Raw genomic sequence first — 15,410 nt, forward strand, 5'->3', positions numbered from 1 at the left:
TCTTATTCCTTTTATTTCTTTCTCTTGTCTAATGGCTGTAGCTAATGATTCCAGAACTATATTGAATAGGAGTGGTGATAGAGGACATCCCTGTCGTGTACCAGATCTAAGAGTAAAAGATTTCAGTTTTTCCCCATTTAGGATTATGTTAGCCGTTGGGTTACTGTATTGATTATTGCTTTTACTGTGCATTTTCTGATTTGAAATGATCCCATTTGTTGGTTCTTGGTCTTACTTTTTGTGTAAACCTAGATTTCTGGTTGTTTTTAAAGTAGTTTGTAAGTCTTCTAGATTTCAGAGGTGTCTATAATGAGTTCACCTTTTCCCATTTCTAATTACAATGACCTGTCTTTACTTTTATTGGTAAGATTGACTAAGACTTTGTTTATTCTTTCAAAGACCCAGTTCATTGATTCATTGATCTTTATACTTTTTTGGTTTCAAATTTACTAATTTCTGTGCTGATCTTTATAATTTCCTTCGTTGTACTAGCTTTGGATTTCAGTTTGGATTTTTCTTGGTTTTGTAGGACTTTGCGGTGTATTATTAGATTATTTGTACTTGTTCTGCTTTTCTGATGTAGTTATTCACAGCTATGTGCATCTGTTAGAGGACTTCTTTAATTTCTTCTTTGATCTACTGATTTGTTTAATGTTCATGTGTTTCTGTAATTTCTATGACTTCTTTTGTAATTGATTTCTAGTTTCATTGTACCATGATCTGATAGTATGCACAGAATAATTTTGATTCTTTTGCATTTACTTAAGCAGGCTTAATGGGTTAACGGGTGTATAAAATCACATCTGTTCCTCAGAAGAATGTGTATTCTGTTAGGTGGGACACTGTAATTCATTTGTTTGTGGTTCAGCTCTTGATATTTTATTCATTCATTCATTCACTCACTCATTCATTCATTCATTTATTTAGTATAGGGTCTCATTATGCAGCTTGGACTCACAGTAATCCTCCTGTATCAGCCTCCCTAGCACTGCGATTATAGGTGTGTGCCACCATGCCCAATTTCAGTGGCCGGCTGATGGCACAGCATGTGGTACTAGGGATTAAACCTGGACCCTTGTGCTTGCCAGGCAGGCATTTAGAATGTCAAGCTATCTCCCTAGCCTCTTTGAGTTTTTGTCTAATTGATCTGTTTGTGACATTGAGGTATTGAAGTCTCCCGTTAAAATTGTGTTTGTTTAGATTTTTTTGGTGAGTTATGTGTGATTTATAAAGTTGAATGTGCTTATGTTGGCACATAAATATTTATAATTGTTATCTCTTACTATTAAGGTTTGTGTCTAGATGGTAACCCCCCCACACACACACATACACAAACACACACATTCTCATGCAGTAATGGGGGCAGGCATCTAGAGTTTGTGATTGTTCATGCTTTTTTTTTTTTTTTTTCTTTCAGTGCTGTAATGCTGGGACTAAGTGTTAATCCTAGGGCAAGTAGCCTGCATAGCAACATACAGGACAGAAAGAGACTTCTCTCTCTTTTGGTACTTTTGCTGTCTTCCACTGCCATGAATGGTTACCCCTCTACCATGTGCCACCCTGCCTTGAAGTCAGCCAGTTATGGATTGAAACCTTTACAAACTGTGAGCTACATAAAGCTTTCCTTCCTTAACTTTGAGTATAGGATATTTTGTCTCAACAGTAAGAGAAAAGTAACAAAAGCACTGTTGATTTGTTCCCTTAATCAGTATGTAGTGACCTTTGTCTCTTTTGAGTTGTTTTGGCTTGCACCCACTTTGTCTAAAATTAGGATAGTTATTCCTGCTTTTTTCTGGGTTTGCATTATGTAGAATATTGTTTTCCATGTTTTGATTTTTAATATATGAATTTCTTTTTTGGATTAAATGTGATTCTTACATATAGCATATCATTAAATTCTGTTTCTTGATCTAGTCTGTTTTTAAATTGAATTCAGACCTTTCATGTGAAGTTATTATTGATTAATCCCAGTCAGTTGCATTATTTTCCTGTTGTGGATTCCATTTTTTTCCTCCTTCTGCTTAACTATTCTTCCTGCCTGGTACATTGTTTGACTTACTGGCCTTGTTAATGTCCTCTTCTCTTTCTAGGATATCTATAACAGGTTTTTTTTTTTTTGGTGGAACCGGGGCTTGAACTCTTTGCACTTACCAGGGAAGTGCTTATTCCACTGAGCCATCTCCCTGGCCCCTCTTTGACAGTTTTTGGTGGTCTTGAAATTCTTTAGATGATCTTTGTTACAGAATTACTTTTTTCTCCATCAATTTTAAAAGATAGCTTTGTAGTCTGTTTTGGACGTTTTCATTTAGGGCTTGAAACACTTTGTCTCTTATCTCTCCTGTCCTTAACTTCTGTTTTGAGAAATCTTCTGTAGTCCTGATGAGTTTACCTTTATAAGTGATTTGTTACATTTTTCTAACAGCTTTTAAAAATTCTGTCCCTGTGTTAGACTTCTAAAAATTTGACTATGATATATCATGGACAGGTTCTTTTTAGGTCATGGATATTTGGGGTATTGTATGCCTCACTTACCTGTATGTTTAAATCTTGCCCTAAATTTAAATCTTTCCCTAAATTTGAAAAGTTTTGTTCTATTAATTCTGTAAATAGGTTTTTTTTTTTAATGCGTTGTGTGCTGTTTTGATGTTTTACTCATTCCAGCTCTTCTTAGTCAGTGTCATGTAGCAGAGATTGAGTCTGTTTTTCTAATTCTCTTGCTGTTTTTAAGGTACCTCTAAGTACAGTAAAATCTTGGTTTGCAAGAATAATTTGTTTGTTTATAATCCAAAGTGTTTGCGTATCAAAGCAGAGAGAAAGAGAAGAGAGATCAGTTGTGATCTTGTGGCATTCTGTGTGATGTATTGCTCATACAGCAAGACAGTGCTTGTTTATCAAGTTAAAATTTCTTAGAAATGTTTGCTTGTCTTGAGAAACCCATACACACCAAGTTATTTGCAATCCAAGGTTTGACAGTGATTTGTTTCTGATATGGCCTTATTTTTTGACAATATCCGCACATTGGCCATTTCTCTTGCCCATATTGTCAATATAATTTTTAATCTCTGTTGAAACTTTGTGTACTGCCCATCTTTGCTAAACTGCTCATTTATGTTTTGTATTGTTTTGCTTAGCCCAGTAGCTTTTTATTAGTGCCGTCTGTAAGCTCTCTGGCCATTTATTGTATCTGTTTAATTTTATCTTCTGTGAACTTGCTGAGCACCTTTGGTCTGTTTGCTAATACCCTCTGTTATCCTTTCAAATAATTTGACTGTTGTATTTTGATTTCCTTCTCAGTGTCCCATGGGTCAGCTTCTGGGGAGTTAGGAAGCATTTGTTCCCTTGTCTCTAGTTTTTGTTTGTTGTTTCTTGTGCTGAGGTTTTTGGGCACTTATAATGAAAAGATTTTGTTGTTACTATTGAAATCTCTTTTTTAAAAATAATTTTATTGAGAAACAAATAGCAATGAGACAGTCTCAAAACCAATTAGTAGGACAGTTTCAATAATCAATACATTGCAAATTTTTGTCTTAGAAATCTCTTTAGTTAGTATCTGTTTTTCAGTGATTACTCTGGACATGGTTAACTGTAGTCCTTTTAATTTTTTCTCAAAATCTGACCACCTCTGTTAATCTGGGAGGGCAGGATACAGTGTTATTAGCCTGGCACACAGTTCTTTGGAAATGGACCATAATAGTGTTAAAATGACACAAAGGTAATCCACATACTGGGGTACAGAGAAAAATCCCTGATTAGCTACAGTAGTGTCATCTCTGTAACTCGGGTAATAGCAATAAATCAGCAACAATAATATCATTGACATACCATAAGAAACCATAATGTACCACCCTTAATCATAGTATAAACACGAAAGAAAGCCAGGGAGGTAGCTCAGTAGAATAAGCACCTGCCTGGCAAGCACAGGGTCCTGAGTTCAATCCCCAGTACCATGAAAAATAAAATAAAATAAAAAAGCAAACAAATATTGACATATGGTAAATATTTACTAAATGTGACATTTGTACTTCCACTAATAACAGAAGAAATTCAACAATAATAACATGTATTTTACTATCTAAAGATTAATAAAGTATAACAGTTATAGTAGTAAACATATGGGGGGTTGGGAAGAAGCAATTGAAAGAAGAAAAATTTGAAAAACAGTAAGAGGAAGAGTGATAAGTGAGACAAATAATCCTATTAATAAGTATATTTATACAGTTAAAGGTAACCAGAAAGGATATGCAAGAATAGCAAGATAAAAGGGAGAAAAAATACTAATCAAATAAATCAAAAAGGAAAAAAGAAAGAAGAAAAAGGAGAAAGGAAAATTCCCTCATCCCTAATAAACCAGTAAAGAAGGGTGTGTGTGTGTGTGTGTGTGTGTGTGTGTGTGTGTTTGAGAGAGACAGACAGAGATAGGCAGGCAGGCAGGTGATGGGGAAATGAATCAGAAAATGCTTCACTGTATTTTTGAATGAGTGATTTATTTCCAGAATCCATAATTGTGAGAGCCAGCAAGTCATGATTTTTTTTTTCCTCTTAATTTTTTGTGTTGTGGATTTTGTGAGTTGCCTGCCCTGTTCCGGAGGCCTACCCCAGCTCACCCCAGGCTGTGGTAGTCATTAGAGGCAAGGTGTGTCTTCATTCATTTTGGTGGTTGTAGAGTTAGGCCTCAGATCTGTGCTGTTTGTAAGTTGCAGGGAATGGTTCAAGTATTACACTCTGGAATTTTACACCCAGCTGATTTTGCACAAACCACAAGCCTGACCTGTCCTCCTACCACAAAAAGCTAGCCTGAACATAAACTTCTCAGGGGCTCTGTCTAGCCTGCTCCTTGTCTGTGACTACTTCCCATTCCTTTCTCTCACCCAGTCATTGAAACCTTGAAGTTGTGTTTTAGTAGTTTGCGTTCCAGACCTAAATATCAACCCTTTCCCAAAATGGTGCCTGCTTAAAGCACTCTCTGGCAATATGGACTGAACTCCTTTAGCTGTTATACACTGTGTAGAAGGGGTTACCTTGGTACAAAACACTTCAATAAGTTTTTCCCTCTGGGGTGCATGCAGCTGGCCAAGTCTGCTGTTTCTCCCTAGAGCTGTTGGCCCTGGGTGCTTACCTTGTTTCTGCAAGAGCAGCTTCTTTCTAGAGCTAGGGTGAGCTTCTAGACGGACTGCTTTTTTTTCCCCCCTTTGTATTGTATTGTGTTTCTCCAACTTTTCTGTAACTGCTCATTTTTGTAAGTTCTTTCTGGATTCTCAGTGATCTGCTCCCCCACCTTTGGCTAAGTTTTTATTTTGCAGATTTATAGATTCTATATCTCTAAGAGTGAATTTTATTGCTAATCATTCCTTGACTGTTTTCTTCCCACTAGACTTTCTTTAGGGTTTGCTTCAAGTTTTCACTCCTGCATGGTCTTGCCTACCTTCTCCAGCTTCTTTTCAAGTAAAAGAAATCTTTGCCATAGCCTTAATACTTAATTAAGGCAACTTTAACTGTTCCTCTTTAATTTCATTGGCTGAGTACTGCTGTTTGCTTGTGTTGAATATTTTTGTTGCTTTTGTCAGATGTTGATATTTCACTGTCACTAATAACTTTCTTAAGCATTTCCTATAGACATCTTTCCACCTGTTCTCTTTAGAAAAAGTTACCATTCTGCTTGCTTTCATGCCATTTTGTGTGTATATGACTTACGATTTTTATCTTTAGGCCCAACTTTTTGTTGCCCTTCAAATCTCTATGTTATAATGCCCATTGGCATTGTTACTTGAATGTTCATAGCTTTCTGTGTTCATTGAGTTACAAATTAAGTTCATTTTTTCCCCTCCCATATAGCCTTCTATAGTATCTGTCTTTTTGGAACAACCCCACTGATGGGCTTGTTTGTCAAATACCTCTGCAAGAACTAAAGTTTATGGCATTCCTATTGTCTCAGTTACTCTTCTCTCATACCTGACACCCAAAATGAAGGAAGGAAAGGTTTATTTAGCTCATAGTCAGTGGAGGTTTCAGTCTGTAGTTGGCTGGCTCCAAGGCAAAGTGGCACAGGGCAGAGAGCAGCCATTCATGGTGGCAGCAAAGAGAAAGAGCAGGAGAGCATGAGCAAATAGGAGTAAAGGCAGCAGAGAGCAAGTCTGTCTCCCTTGTGTTGCATTCAGGCTATTGTCTGCCCCAGGCTGGGTGTAGTACTCACACCCATAGTCCCAGCAGCACACACACCCATAGTTCCAGTGGCTCATCATGAGTTAATCATAGACTCTTAAGAGTCCACCCCATGACTACATGAGGCTTTGAGGGGGGCAACTAGACACAAACCATAATACCTATAAAGCTTTTCCTTGATACCCCTAGCCCCCTACAGTGGTAACTCAGTTCACAAACTTGATTCCATGATTCTGGTTGTAGAATTGGACAAGAACCAAATCAAATTGAATTGTTAGGTTCTATTTTGCCCTTATGGGAACATTTGATTAAGTTTTTGTCACATCAGTTTGCAACCAGTATCACAGAGAAAATTGAGTTCTTGAACCAAGGCATCATTGTACTTAGTAATTTCCTTCTTTGTTTCCCACTATTATAGTTGTATTGTGGTGCCTAAAAGTACTTTACTATACTTTTAATACACTCTCTCCAGTAGACTACAAGCATGTTAACACCTTTCAATTGCCATCCTGCTTAAGGCCTGGCAAAAAATAGTTGAGTGTAGCTCAGCGGTGGACTACCTACCTAGCATACATGAGACATACCTACATTTGTTCTGTTGGTTTGTACTGGAGGAGCCATATTTTTGAGAGGTGAAACTCTTGCATTCAGTGGAAGAAATGAACCCTGGACTTGGAAGGAGGCCATATGAGGATGCAGACCATCTTTGTTGGACCACAATATTGGACAAGGCATAAACTGTGTGTACATGGGGTGTCCTTCAACTGAGACCTTGCAGACAAGTCAGCAGTGCGATGTAAATGTGGCAGAGGAAGCTAGGTCGATAGAAAGAACTAAGTTACTTGTTAGGTATTTAAAACAAGGCCTTGATAAAGTCCCTGATGTTCTTAAGGCATACTTTTAAAGCTACCTGTTGACCCATGTCTGGCCCCTTGATTCGTTTTGGTCCATTCTGGATTTTTTTTATTTTTAGTAAACATGAAAGGTGTCTCAGTCTTTTGTTTATGAGGGGTGAAGCAATTAGTTTGAGGGACTAAAATATGTACTTCCTGCATGTACCAATGAAAGAAGGAAATAGGGATCTGGTAACATTGACTAACAGTGCAAATTGGAAGATGTAGAAGGACTAGTATAATGTACCATCATAGGTAAATCTGGTTACAAGAATTTTATTTGACACGAAAACCAAAGTTGCTGTTTGCAAGTTGCTTTCAGCTATAGCAAAAACAAAGCAGAACTGTCTTCCATTAAAGAAAATTATATCTAGTAGTCCTAAGATATGATTCAGTGATTCAAAAGTAAGAAGAAACTTGGTTCCTTGGCTTGTCACAAGTTTTTCATTTACAGTTTTTATTTATTTATTTTTTATTACAAGGCCTACAGGGTCTTACTACGTAGATTGGATTCATAGTGATGTGCCTGTGTTCAGTCTCCCAAGAATTACAAGTGCATGTCACCATGACCAGTCTCCATTGTCGACTCAGCGTACCCCTGGGGGCAGGGCCAGCACAGCATGCTGGGGATCAAACCCTGGCCACTGCGTACAGTTTTTATTCTTATTAGTACATGTTTTCAGTACATAATGACTATATTCATTATGGGACATTTGTACATAGACATAACATATCTTAATCCTTTTTATTTATTTTTTAAATTTATGTATTTGGTACAGGGTATCACTGTGCAGCTCGGACTTGTAGTGATCCTCTTGTTTCAGCCTCCCCAGCATTGGGATTACAGGCGTGTGCCACCACACCCAGTTCATCTTAATTCTTTTTAGATCTCCCTTTCCCAGTTTTCTCCAGTAGTGTTGATGCCTTAAGTTAGAAAGGTACCACATCATTGCAGCTCATGAAATGACCAGAAATGTCCCAAGTTCACCTGGTGTGGTGGCACATGCCTGTAATCACAGCAATCATGAAGCTGAGGCAGGAGGATTGTTATGAGTTCAAGACCAGCCTGGGCTACAAAGTGAGCTCAAGGGCAGCCTGAATAGCATAGTGAGACCCTGTCTCAAAACGATAAAGATTTTTAAAAAAATCCCCAGTTCTCCCTGTAGACTTCCCTTCATGTTTCATGAACACTTGAAAAGATGGGTTTAGACTGGCATATCTCCTTTAATGTTTTGTAATCGTTTTTAGAAATGTAGTTTTTTATTTCTTAAGGTCAGCCTAGGAAATGTGAAGAAAGTGGTTCACATATATGGTGACTAGAAAATTCAGTGTTCATTAATACTTATATAAAATATCTTGAGATTTATGTGAAAAATAAAAGCTTGGCTCATTTTTAGCCACATGAACACTTGATGGGAAAATTGTACAGTAATTCTTAATTATGAAGGATTGTCTTGTATGTTGGAAGACACTTTACATTTCTGGCTGGCTCTTGCCAACTGAATTCTTCTACTACCAGTATTGCCTTTCTCTCCGTCACCTGTAGAAAGAAGCAGTGCTGTGGTGGGACAAATGCTTCAATTTAAATTTGTTCCTGACACAGTTGTCCTTGGACTGGCTTTCTTCAGTGCTGTAACAAAATACCAACACTTCCTATGTGTTGTCTTTCCCTTCTCTAAACTGTAATGAGAGTTTTCTCTCTTGCTGCTAGAGTACTAACTCTTTCTTTCTTAAAGCACTTAATATTTTCTGCATTACCTCATGTTTATCTGTGCATATCTTATTCCTCTTCTACTAGATCATATGCCTCTTGAAGGCTGATACTGTATTTTCTTGCACTTGATTCACTCAAATCTTCTAATCTTAGGTGAATTGTTTTGTTAATCCACACTGTGATTTAGTTTCTAAGTGACATATGATGGGGGTTTGATTTTGGGAAGAACAGCCATAAAAGGCCCAGACCAAACAGGCTTTTGTGCAAATTTAGCTATTTTGTTGAGATTTTAAGAGTGACACAGATGTCATGGAGATAGATATAATTGTCACAGGAGCTTAGAACTGTAATTTTAATGTTCTTACATCAGTAAAAAGGTATTTACACTGGAATGAATTGTTTTTCTTTACAGCCAGTTGCTGAACCAATCCCCATCTGTAGTTTTTGTCTTGGTACAAAAGAACAGAACCGGGAAAAGAAGCCAGAGGAACTTATCTCCTGTGCAGACTGTGGCAACAGTGGTATGTGATTTCCCATTTACCTTCTAACATGGTTGGCAGAGTAAGAGGAAAGTGTGTTAACTGACTTGGTGTATCTTCCATTCACCTGCAAATAGTATTTTAGGTAACTGAGATGAGCTTCTGCACTACAAAAGGGTTAATAGTTGAAATGTTTAATTTAGTTAAAGTTTGCTCTTAGGGTTTTAAAAATAAAGTCTTACTATGAACTTACTTCTTTCTGTTGATTTTTCTGTTTCATTATTAAACATCTTAAATTACAGCAGTCAGAAGTTTGCTAGCTTCTTCAGTAGTCACTGCGTATGTTTCTAGCTCTGTATCTCAGGCTTGATGCATAGAACTGGGATAACAACAGATTTGTTTTCCTTGATGGAAACTTATTTGTATCATATTGGGATGCACAGTGTTGACACTGCAATTTCGTGAGCATTGTGAAATTCTGGGCTGTAAGAAAGATTTTGTAGTCCACTAATTTGTCAATTTTAGAGATATTCTTGTTGTGCATTTTAAGAACTCACAAGACTAACAAGAAGGCTACATAGAAACCTTTAGGAACATTCAAGATTTGTTCTAAAACAAAGCCATAATCACGCAATTCAAGAAAAGGGGAATTTACTGGCATTAGACACTTGCGAAATTGTTAGAAAGGCTGAAGAGAAGTCAAGCCTTGGCTGGGCTTTAAGGACAGAGATTTCTGAGATCTGCAGAACTGACATGCAGAGGAATTGCCAAGCCAGCCTCCCCTAGATAGAAGTGGAAGCTGGCAGCCCATGCAGAGTGTGGAGTTCTGTAGCTGGGCACTGAGATGCTGGATTTGGTCATCACTAGAGTTGCCTCTCGACAGCCACAAAATAGGACATTAGTACCAGAAGAGGGGTGATCTTTGTTTCACTTCTGCCTTTGATATTTTCATTGAACACATCCAGTTGGCACAGCTCAATTCATATCAAGAGCTTACCTGCAGATATATCTAGAAAGTATAATTCTTAGCATTTTAGTTTTTATATCAAAACATTAGAAGAAAATAGGAATAGATCTTAAATACATGGTGATCATATTCATCCAGTAAGTATCATAACCCAGAAGAAATCTGGATGGCTTCATAGTTAAATACTGTACTAGCTTTTTGTCCCCAGAATATAATACTAAATTATGTATATGAAATGAGGAAAAGCTTATTTTTCATAGTTTTAGAGATTTTATTTATTTTTGAGACAAGATCTTGACTATGTAGTTCATAGGCTGGCCTTGAACTTGGGCAGTCATCTTGTCTCAGCCTTCTGAGTGTTGGGATTATAGGTGTATGCCACCATGTGCAAATCATTTTAGAAATTTTAGTCCATGGTGACTAAAATGGCAGAAATATCATGGCAGTGGAATGCACCTTGCCTTGTGGCAGTCAGGAAGCAGAGAGCAACAGAAGAACCAGAGCAAAGGTATAGCTTTTAAGAGCATGCCCCTAGTGATCTGCTTCTTCCAGAGGAGCCCCTCATTCAGCTGTGACTTATCGTACATTGACCCATTGATGAGTTCAACACCTTCATGATCTAAGTGCTTTCACGGCCCAGAATTGCCTTCTGACCACTGGAGACTTTGGGGGGGACAGTAGATAAAAATATAATTCATGTTACATAATACAGTTATTTTTCAAACTATTGTACTAGTGGTACTCCTTTCCCAAATAATTATGTATGGACACTCATATATACAAGGCATAAAAAAGAATCTGTTAAACTATTAGTTATCTTTCTGTAGAAACAAATTAACCTAAAATTAAACAACTTAAAGACAAACATTGTTTATTTCATACTGTTTCTGTGAGTCAAGAATTTAGGGGTGCCTTGTCTTGGCAGGTTTTTTTTTTTTTTGTATTATAGGGAAGAGTCTGCAGGGTATTCAGAGTCTCACTACTAGATCAGACTCACTGTCCCACCTGTTTACAGCCTCCCAAGAGCTGGGATTACAGGCACACACCACTATGCCCAGTCTCAATTACAGTCTCAGTGTGCCCCAGGGGTGGGGCCAGCATGGCAGGTCTTGGCAGTTTTGATTTAGAATCTTTCATGATGTTGCAGTGAAGGTTTTTCTTTTGTACTGCCCACTGTAGAATTATCACAGTAACTAAGGAAGATTAGATGGACACAGTTATATATAAGCCAAAATAAAAAGCAGGCATAGTTTGGGGAAAATAAAGAGCATGTCTCCAGTTCTAAGCACATAGTCCAAAGAAAAGAGTGTGTGAACAGACAGTTTATGTGAAAGAAAATTAACTATTGAACATACAAAAGTTTCCCTAAGTTATAACAGAAATGCACAGCAAAGCAGTGAAATTAAAAGATAAGAGATATCCAACCTAAAGCAAATAAAATTATAGTAAAAGATGTTGTACTTTGCCGATGGCACTGAATATCATACTGCAGCTTTGGGAGAATGTTTTGGCAGTTCATCTCAACCTATCAAGTTATAAAATGTTTAATTCATTTCACTTACCAGTCTTACTTAAGAATTTACTCTTAAAAAATTAGGAGAAGGAAAGAATCTGTACACAAAAATAGTTTTAGTGCTTTTTCATTAACAGTTATGGATAGTGGTCTTAGTACTTTAATGACAGAAAAATGATCATGTGGATTATGGGACATCAAATTAGTGGAATGTAATAGTTAAAGGAATATAAGTTTAAAGTTCACTTGAATAAAATAGTGAAGAAAACAAAAACTAAATATTTTGTAATCAGAGTCATTCAAGGGCTTCCAGCTATTTTTTTAAAAGACAACCTAAAAATGGGTATTATTCTAGGACAGTGGTAGTGAGCCTATGGCACATGTGCTGCAGGGGGCTGTTTGTATCATGGAAAGCTCTAAGAAGTTCCGTCACTGTTCCAGGATGAAAATACCACTATACATTTATTCTTAATCTCACAAACTGAGATTAAGAATGCAATGTTCAGGGCCATCTGCTTAGCTCAGTTGTTTAAGCACCTGGATACCGCGGTTCAGTCCCCAGACCCGCCCTTAAGGCAGCCTGAGCCAGCCAAAAAAAAAAAGAGAGAGAGAATGCATTGTTCATATTCCCCTCTTCCTTCAGTGATACTTTGATGGTGAACTAACTTCCTACAATTCTTCAGGAATATGAAAAAGAAAAGATAATTTAACCTTTGTCTCATCATAGAAAAATAAATATAAACTACTTTAAGAGAAGAAGAACTGATCATTTTAAAGTTGACTTATTAGCTACTTAGAATTTTTGAGAATTGAATCAATATTAACTACTATAAGAGGAGTCATTTTTTTTTCTATTGTTGTTAATTCTGATGTCAATAGAAGTACTTGCTTTACATTTTAGTTTGAGCTCTGTAAATCATGGGCAAGTATCTTTTTTTTAATATATCAATTTAAATGAGATTTTTATTATATATTTTAAAAATATAATGGCAGACATGGTGGCACATACCTGTAATCTCTGCATTCAGGAGGTAGAGGCAGGAGGTCACAGTGAGTTCAAGGCCAGCCTGGGCTCCACAGCAAGACCTTGTTTCAAAAGCACCAAAACAAGGAAAGAGGGAGAAGGAAAGGTTATTTTAAAAAGTGAGAGTATAAGTATTCAGAATATTTATATCTTCATTTTCTAAAATATTGCCAGTAGTTTTTTTGTGTATTCTTCCAAAGGTGACCTAGACATACATATTTGTGTTCATAAAAATAATAGGATGTATGTAAACATAGTGCTTTGATGGAGGCTTAATGAAAGATTAGAGTATACCAGATTCTTAATCATCAAAATGTGAGTGTTCTAAATCTTGTGTGGCATTAAGAAAACTAAGTTGGGGGTGCCACATCCTGGAAGCAAATGGCAGGCTTCTAACATCTTATTTTATTGGATATGTATTTTGTATTTAAAATACTTGACTTTTTATACATCATTTAGCACAAAATACTTGCTTGGTTCTTCACGAATTTTTTATCTTCTTAGGTCATCCATCCTGTTTAAAATTTTCCCCTGAACTAACGGTTAGAGTGAAGGCCTTACGGTGGCAGTGCATTGAGTGTAAAACATGCAGCTCCTGTCGAGATCAAGGCAAAAATGCAGTGAGTATCTTGCCTTCCTATGTGGGTATTTTACATAGAAATAAATGTATAGTGGTATTTTCACCCAAGGGCAGCTGGTTATTTTTTGGTTCAGGAAAACTTAGATGAGTACTCTCTTTAAATCATATTCCATTAGTTTAAAAATGCTTGTTCATTTAAACTCATAAAATTTCTAAATGATTTATAAAGCACAAGAAATACATATTTCTAGAAGAGCTAGGTTAGTTAAGTAAATGTTCCCAAAGTTTGTTTGAGTCATATGAAATGTTCATTTATGAATATGGACCTCCTAAGCACAAGCCCTCCTGTTCTTTATTAAAATAGATCAGGATTAGCTTTTATTTGGCTGTTGGATATACAAGAAGCTATAGCTTTTCATAAAAATTTGGTTGACGGGAAACTCAGTTTGCTGAGACTCAGGTTTTGCTAACTCAAATCATCTACTTAATAGGTATCAAGAAAACTTAAGATTATGGTAACTCATCTCTTTTGAGATCTTAAGTTTCCTAAGTTTAATGAGGTTATTATGATCCTCGTGACATGTTTCTTTTTCAAAAAGTTAAGCAGAACTGTGTTTGCCTTTTTTTTCTCTTAAGGATAACATGCTCTTTTGTGACTCATGTGACCGAGGTTTTCACATGGAATGTTGTGATCCACCACTCACTAGGATGCCAAAAGGTGAGAAATGCTTTCTGAAATAGGATATGTTAGTGAAAGCACATATTACCTATTAATAAAATGAAAAACAAAACAAAACAAAATGAAACATTATTTTTGGGTGTTGTATAAGTAGAAAGAGAACTAAAAGGCATTATGTAGGCATCCTAACATTTTTGTACACTTAAGAATACATCATTATTTTACTTTATACATTTAAGCTTCTAGAAAAGGTGAACCAGTTCGTATAAAAATATTTGTCTCTAGCTAGAGGCTAAAATACATAATATCTTTAAGTAATATTTTTTTTCCTTAAAGGAGGAAATGAAATTGTATAAAGTAGTTTTGTTTATATTACTGCTAGCACTTTTGTGGGGCCTTGATCTATTGAGATCTGATTTATTTGAAATTTAAAAACAAAATTTGTTTAAAATAAGTTGTGAACCAACCAGATGTTCAAATCATTACGCTAACGTCCTTCGTTTTGACTCTTTTCTTTGAAAGGTATTAGGATATACATAATTACCTTTTATTTTTTTTTAAAGCAATTTTTCAGTTAATCTTCCCTCTTTATCCCTCTTTTGTCCTATCATAGATTGCATTCCAACTTTAGTTTTGTGGCTTATAAACTTCTTAAGTAAAATGCTTAAAGATATTTTATAGTGTCTGTTTGGAGAAAGTTTCCCTGTTGATAGAAAAGGATTCAACCTTAAGTTACAGTCAGGTTAAGCTCTTTAAGGGTCTTTTAAAATCACTCTTATGCTACTCTGTTGGTGCTTAGTTAATACAAATTAAGGAAATTTGAACAGTCTTAGATTTAAAAATAAATAACTCTCTATTTAGTATTTGAAGTCTATAGACAAGAAGCCTTCTGAACAATCCTCCAAGATAAGATTTTCTCAGAATTTCTTTTCTATGTATTTAACTTATAGAAGAGATTTTACAACAGTTTAACTCAGGAAACATCTTATCTTGGACTTACTTTAGATTTTCAAAAAAATAGCAAAAATAGTAGAGCCCTTATGTTATTTCCTAGCTTCTCTTAATGTTACCATTACAAAAACTAAGAAATCAGCAATTCTTGCTTGAACCAGAATGATGTCTGCAAAATGGTGACTTTATTTTTACCATTCTATCTACCTTGATTTATTTTTTTCCCATAATTTTATTAAGAAACAAATAGCAATGAGACATTTCAAGTCAAATTGGTAGGACAGTTTCAATAATGAACACATTGCATACATTCTTCCTAGTGGTTAATTGCTGTACAAGATGCAGACATGATAACCTATTTACAAACACTATTAGAACAAATCCCTTTATTCATTAAGAGAATGTAACTATATATCTATCCTAACCATTTTGAATACACAGATACAAAATG

At 36.0% G+C, this 15,410-nt stretch overlaps 1 protein-coding gene across 4 annotated transcripts in view; it reads left to right on the forward strand.

The window, feature by feature from the left end:
* The window catches only part of Kat6a (lysine acetyltransferase 6A), a 149,561-nt gene that overhangs the window by 84,239 nt on the left and 49,912 nt on the right, over window positions 1-15,410 (forward strand). For all 4 annotated transcript variants that reach the window (XM_023717223.1, XM_023717224.1, XM_023717226.1 and 1 more), the window contains 3 exons: window positions 9,179-9,287; window positions 13,254-13,369; window positions 13,966-14,047. In XM_023717223.1, coding sequence (XP_023572991.1) covers window positions 9,179-9,287; window positions 13,254-13,369; window positions 13,966-14,047 — 307 coding nt within the window. The remainder of the gene's footprint in view (window positions 1-9,178; window positions 9,288-13,253; window positions 13,370-13,965; window positions 14,048-15,410) is intronic.

The sequence above is a fragment of the Octodon degus genome, unplaced genomic scaffold (assembly GCF_000260255.1).
Source record: "Octodon degus isolate 3935 unplaced genomic scaffold, OctDeg1.0 scaffold00051, whole genome shotgun sequence".
NCBI classification, from domain to species: Eukaryota; Metazoa; Chordata; class Mammalia; order Rodentia; family Octodontidae; genus Octodon; species Octodon degus.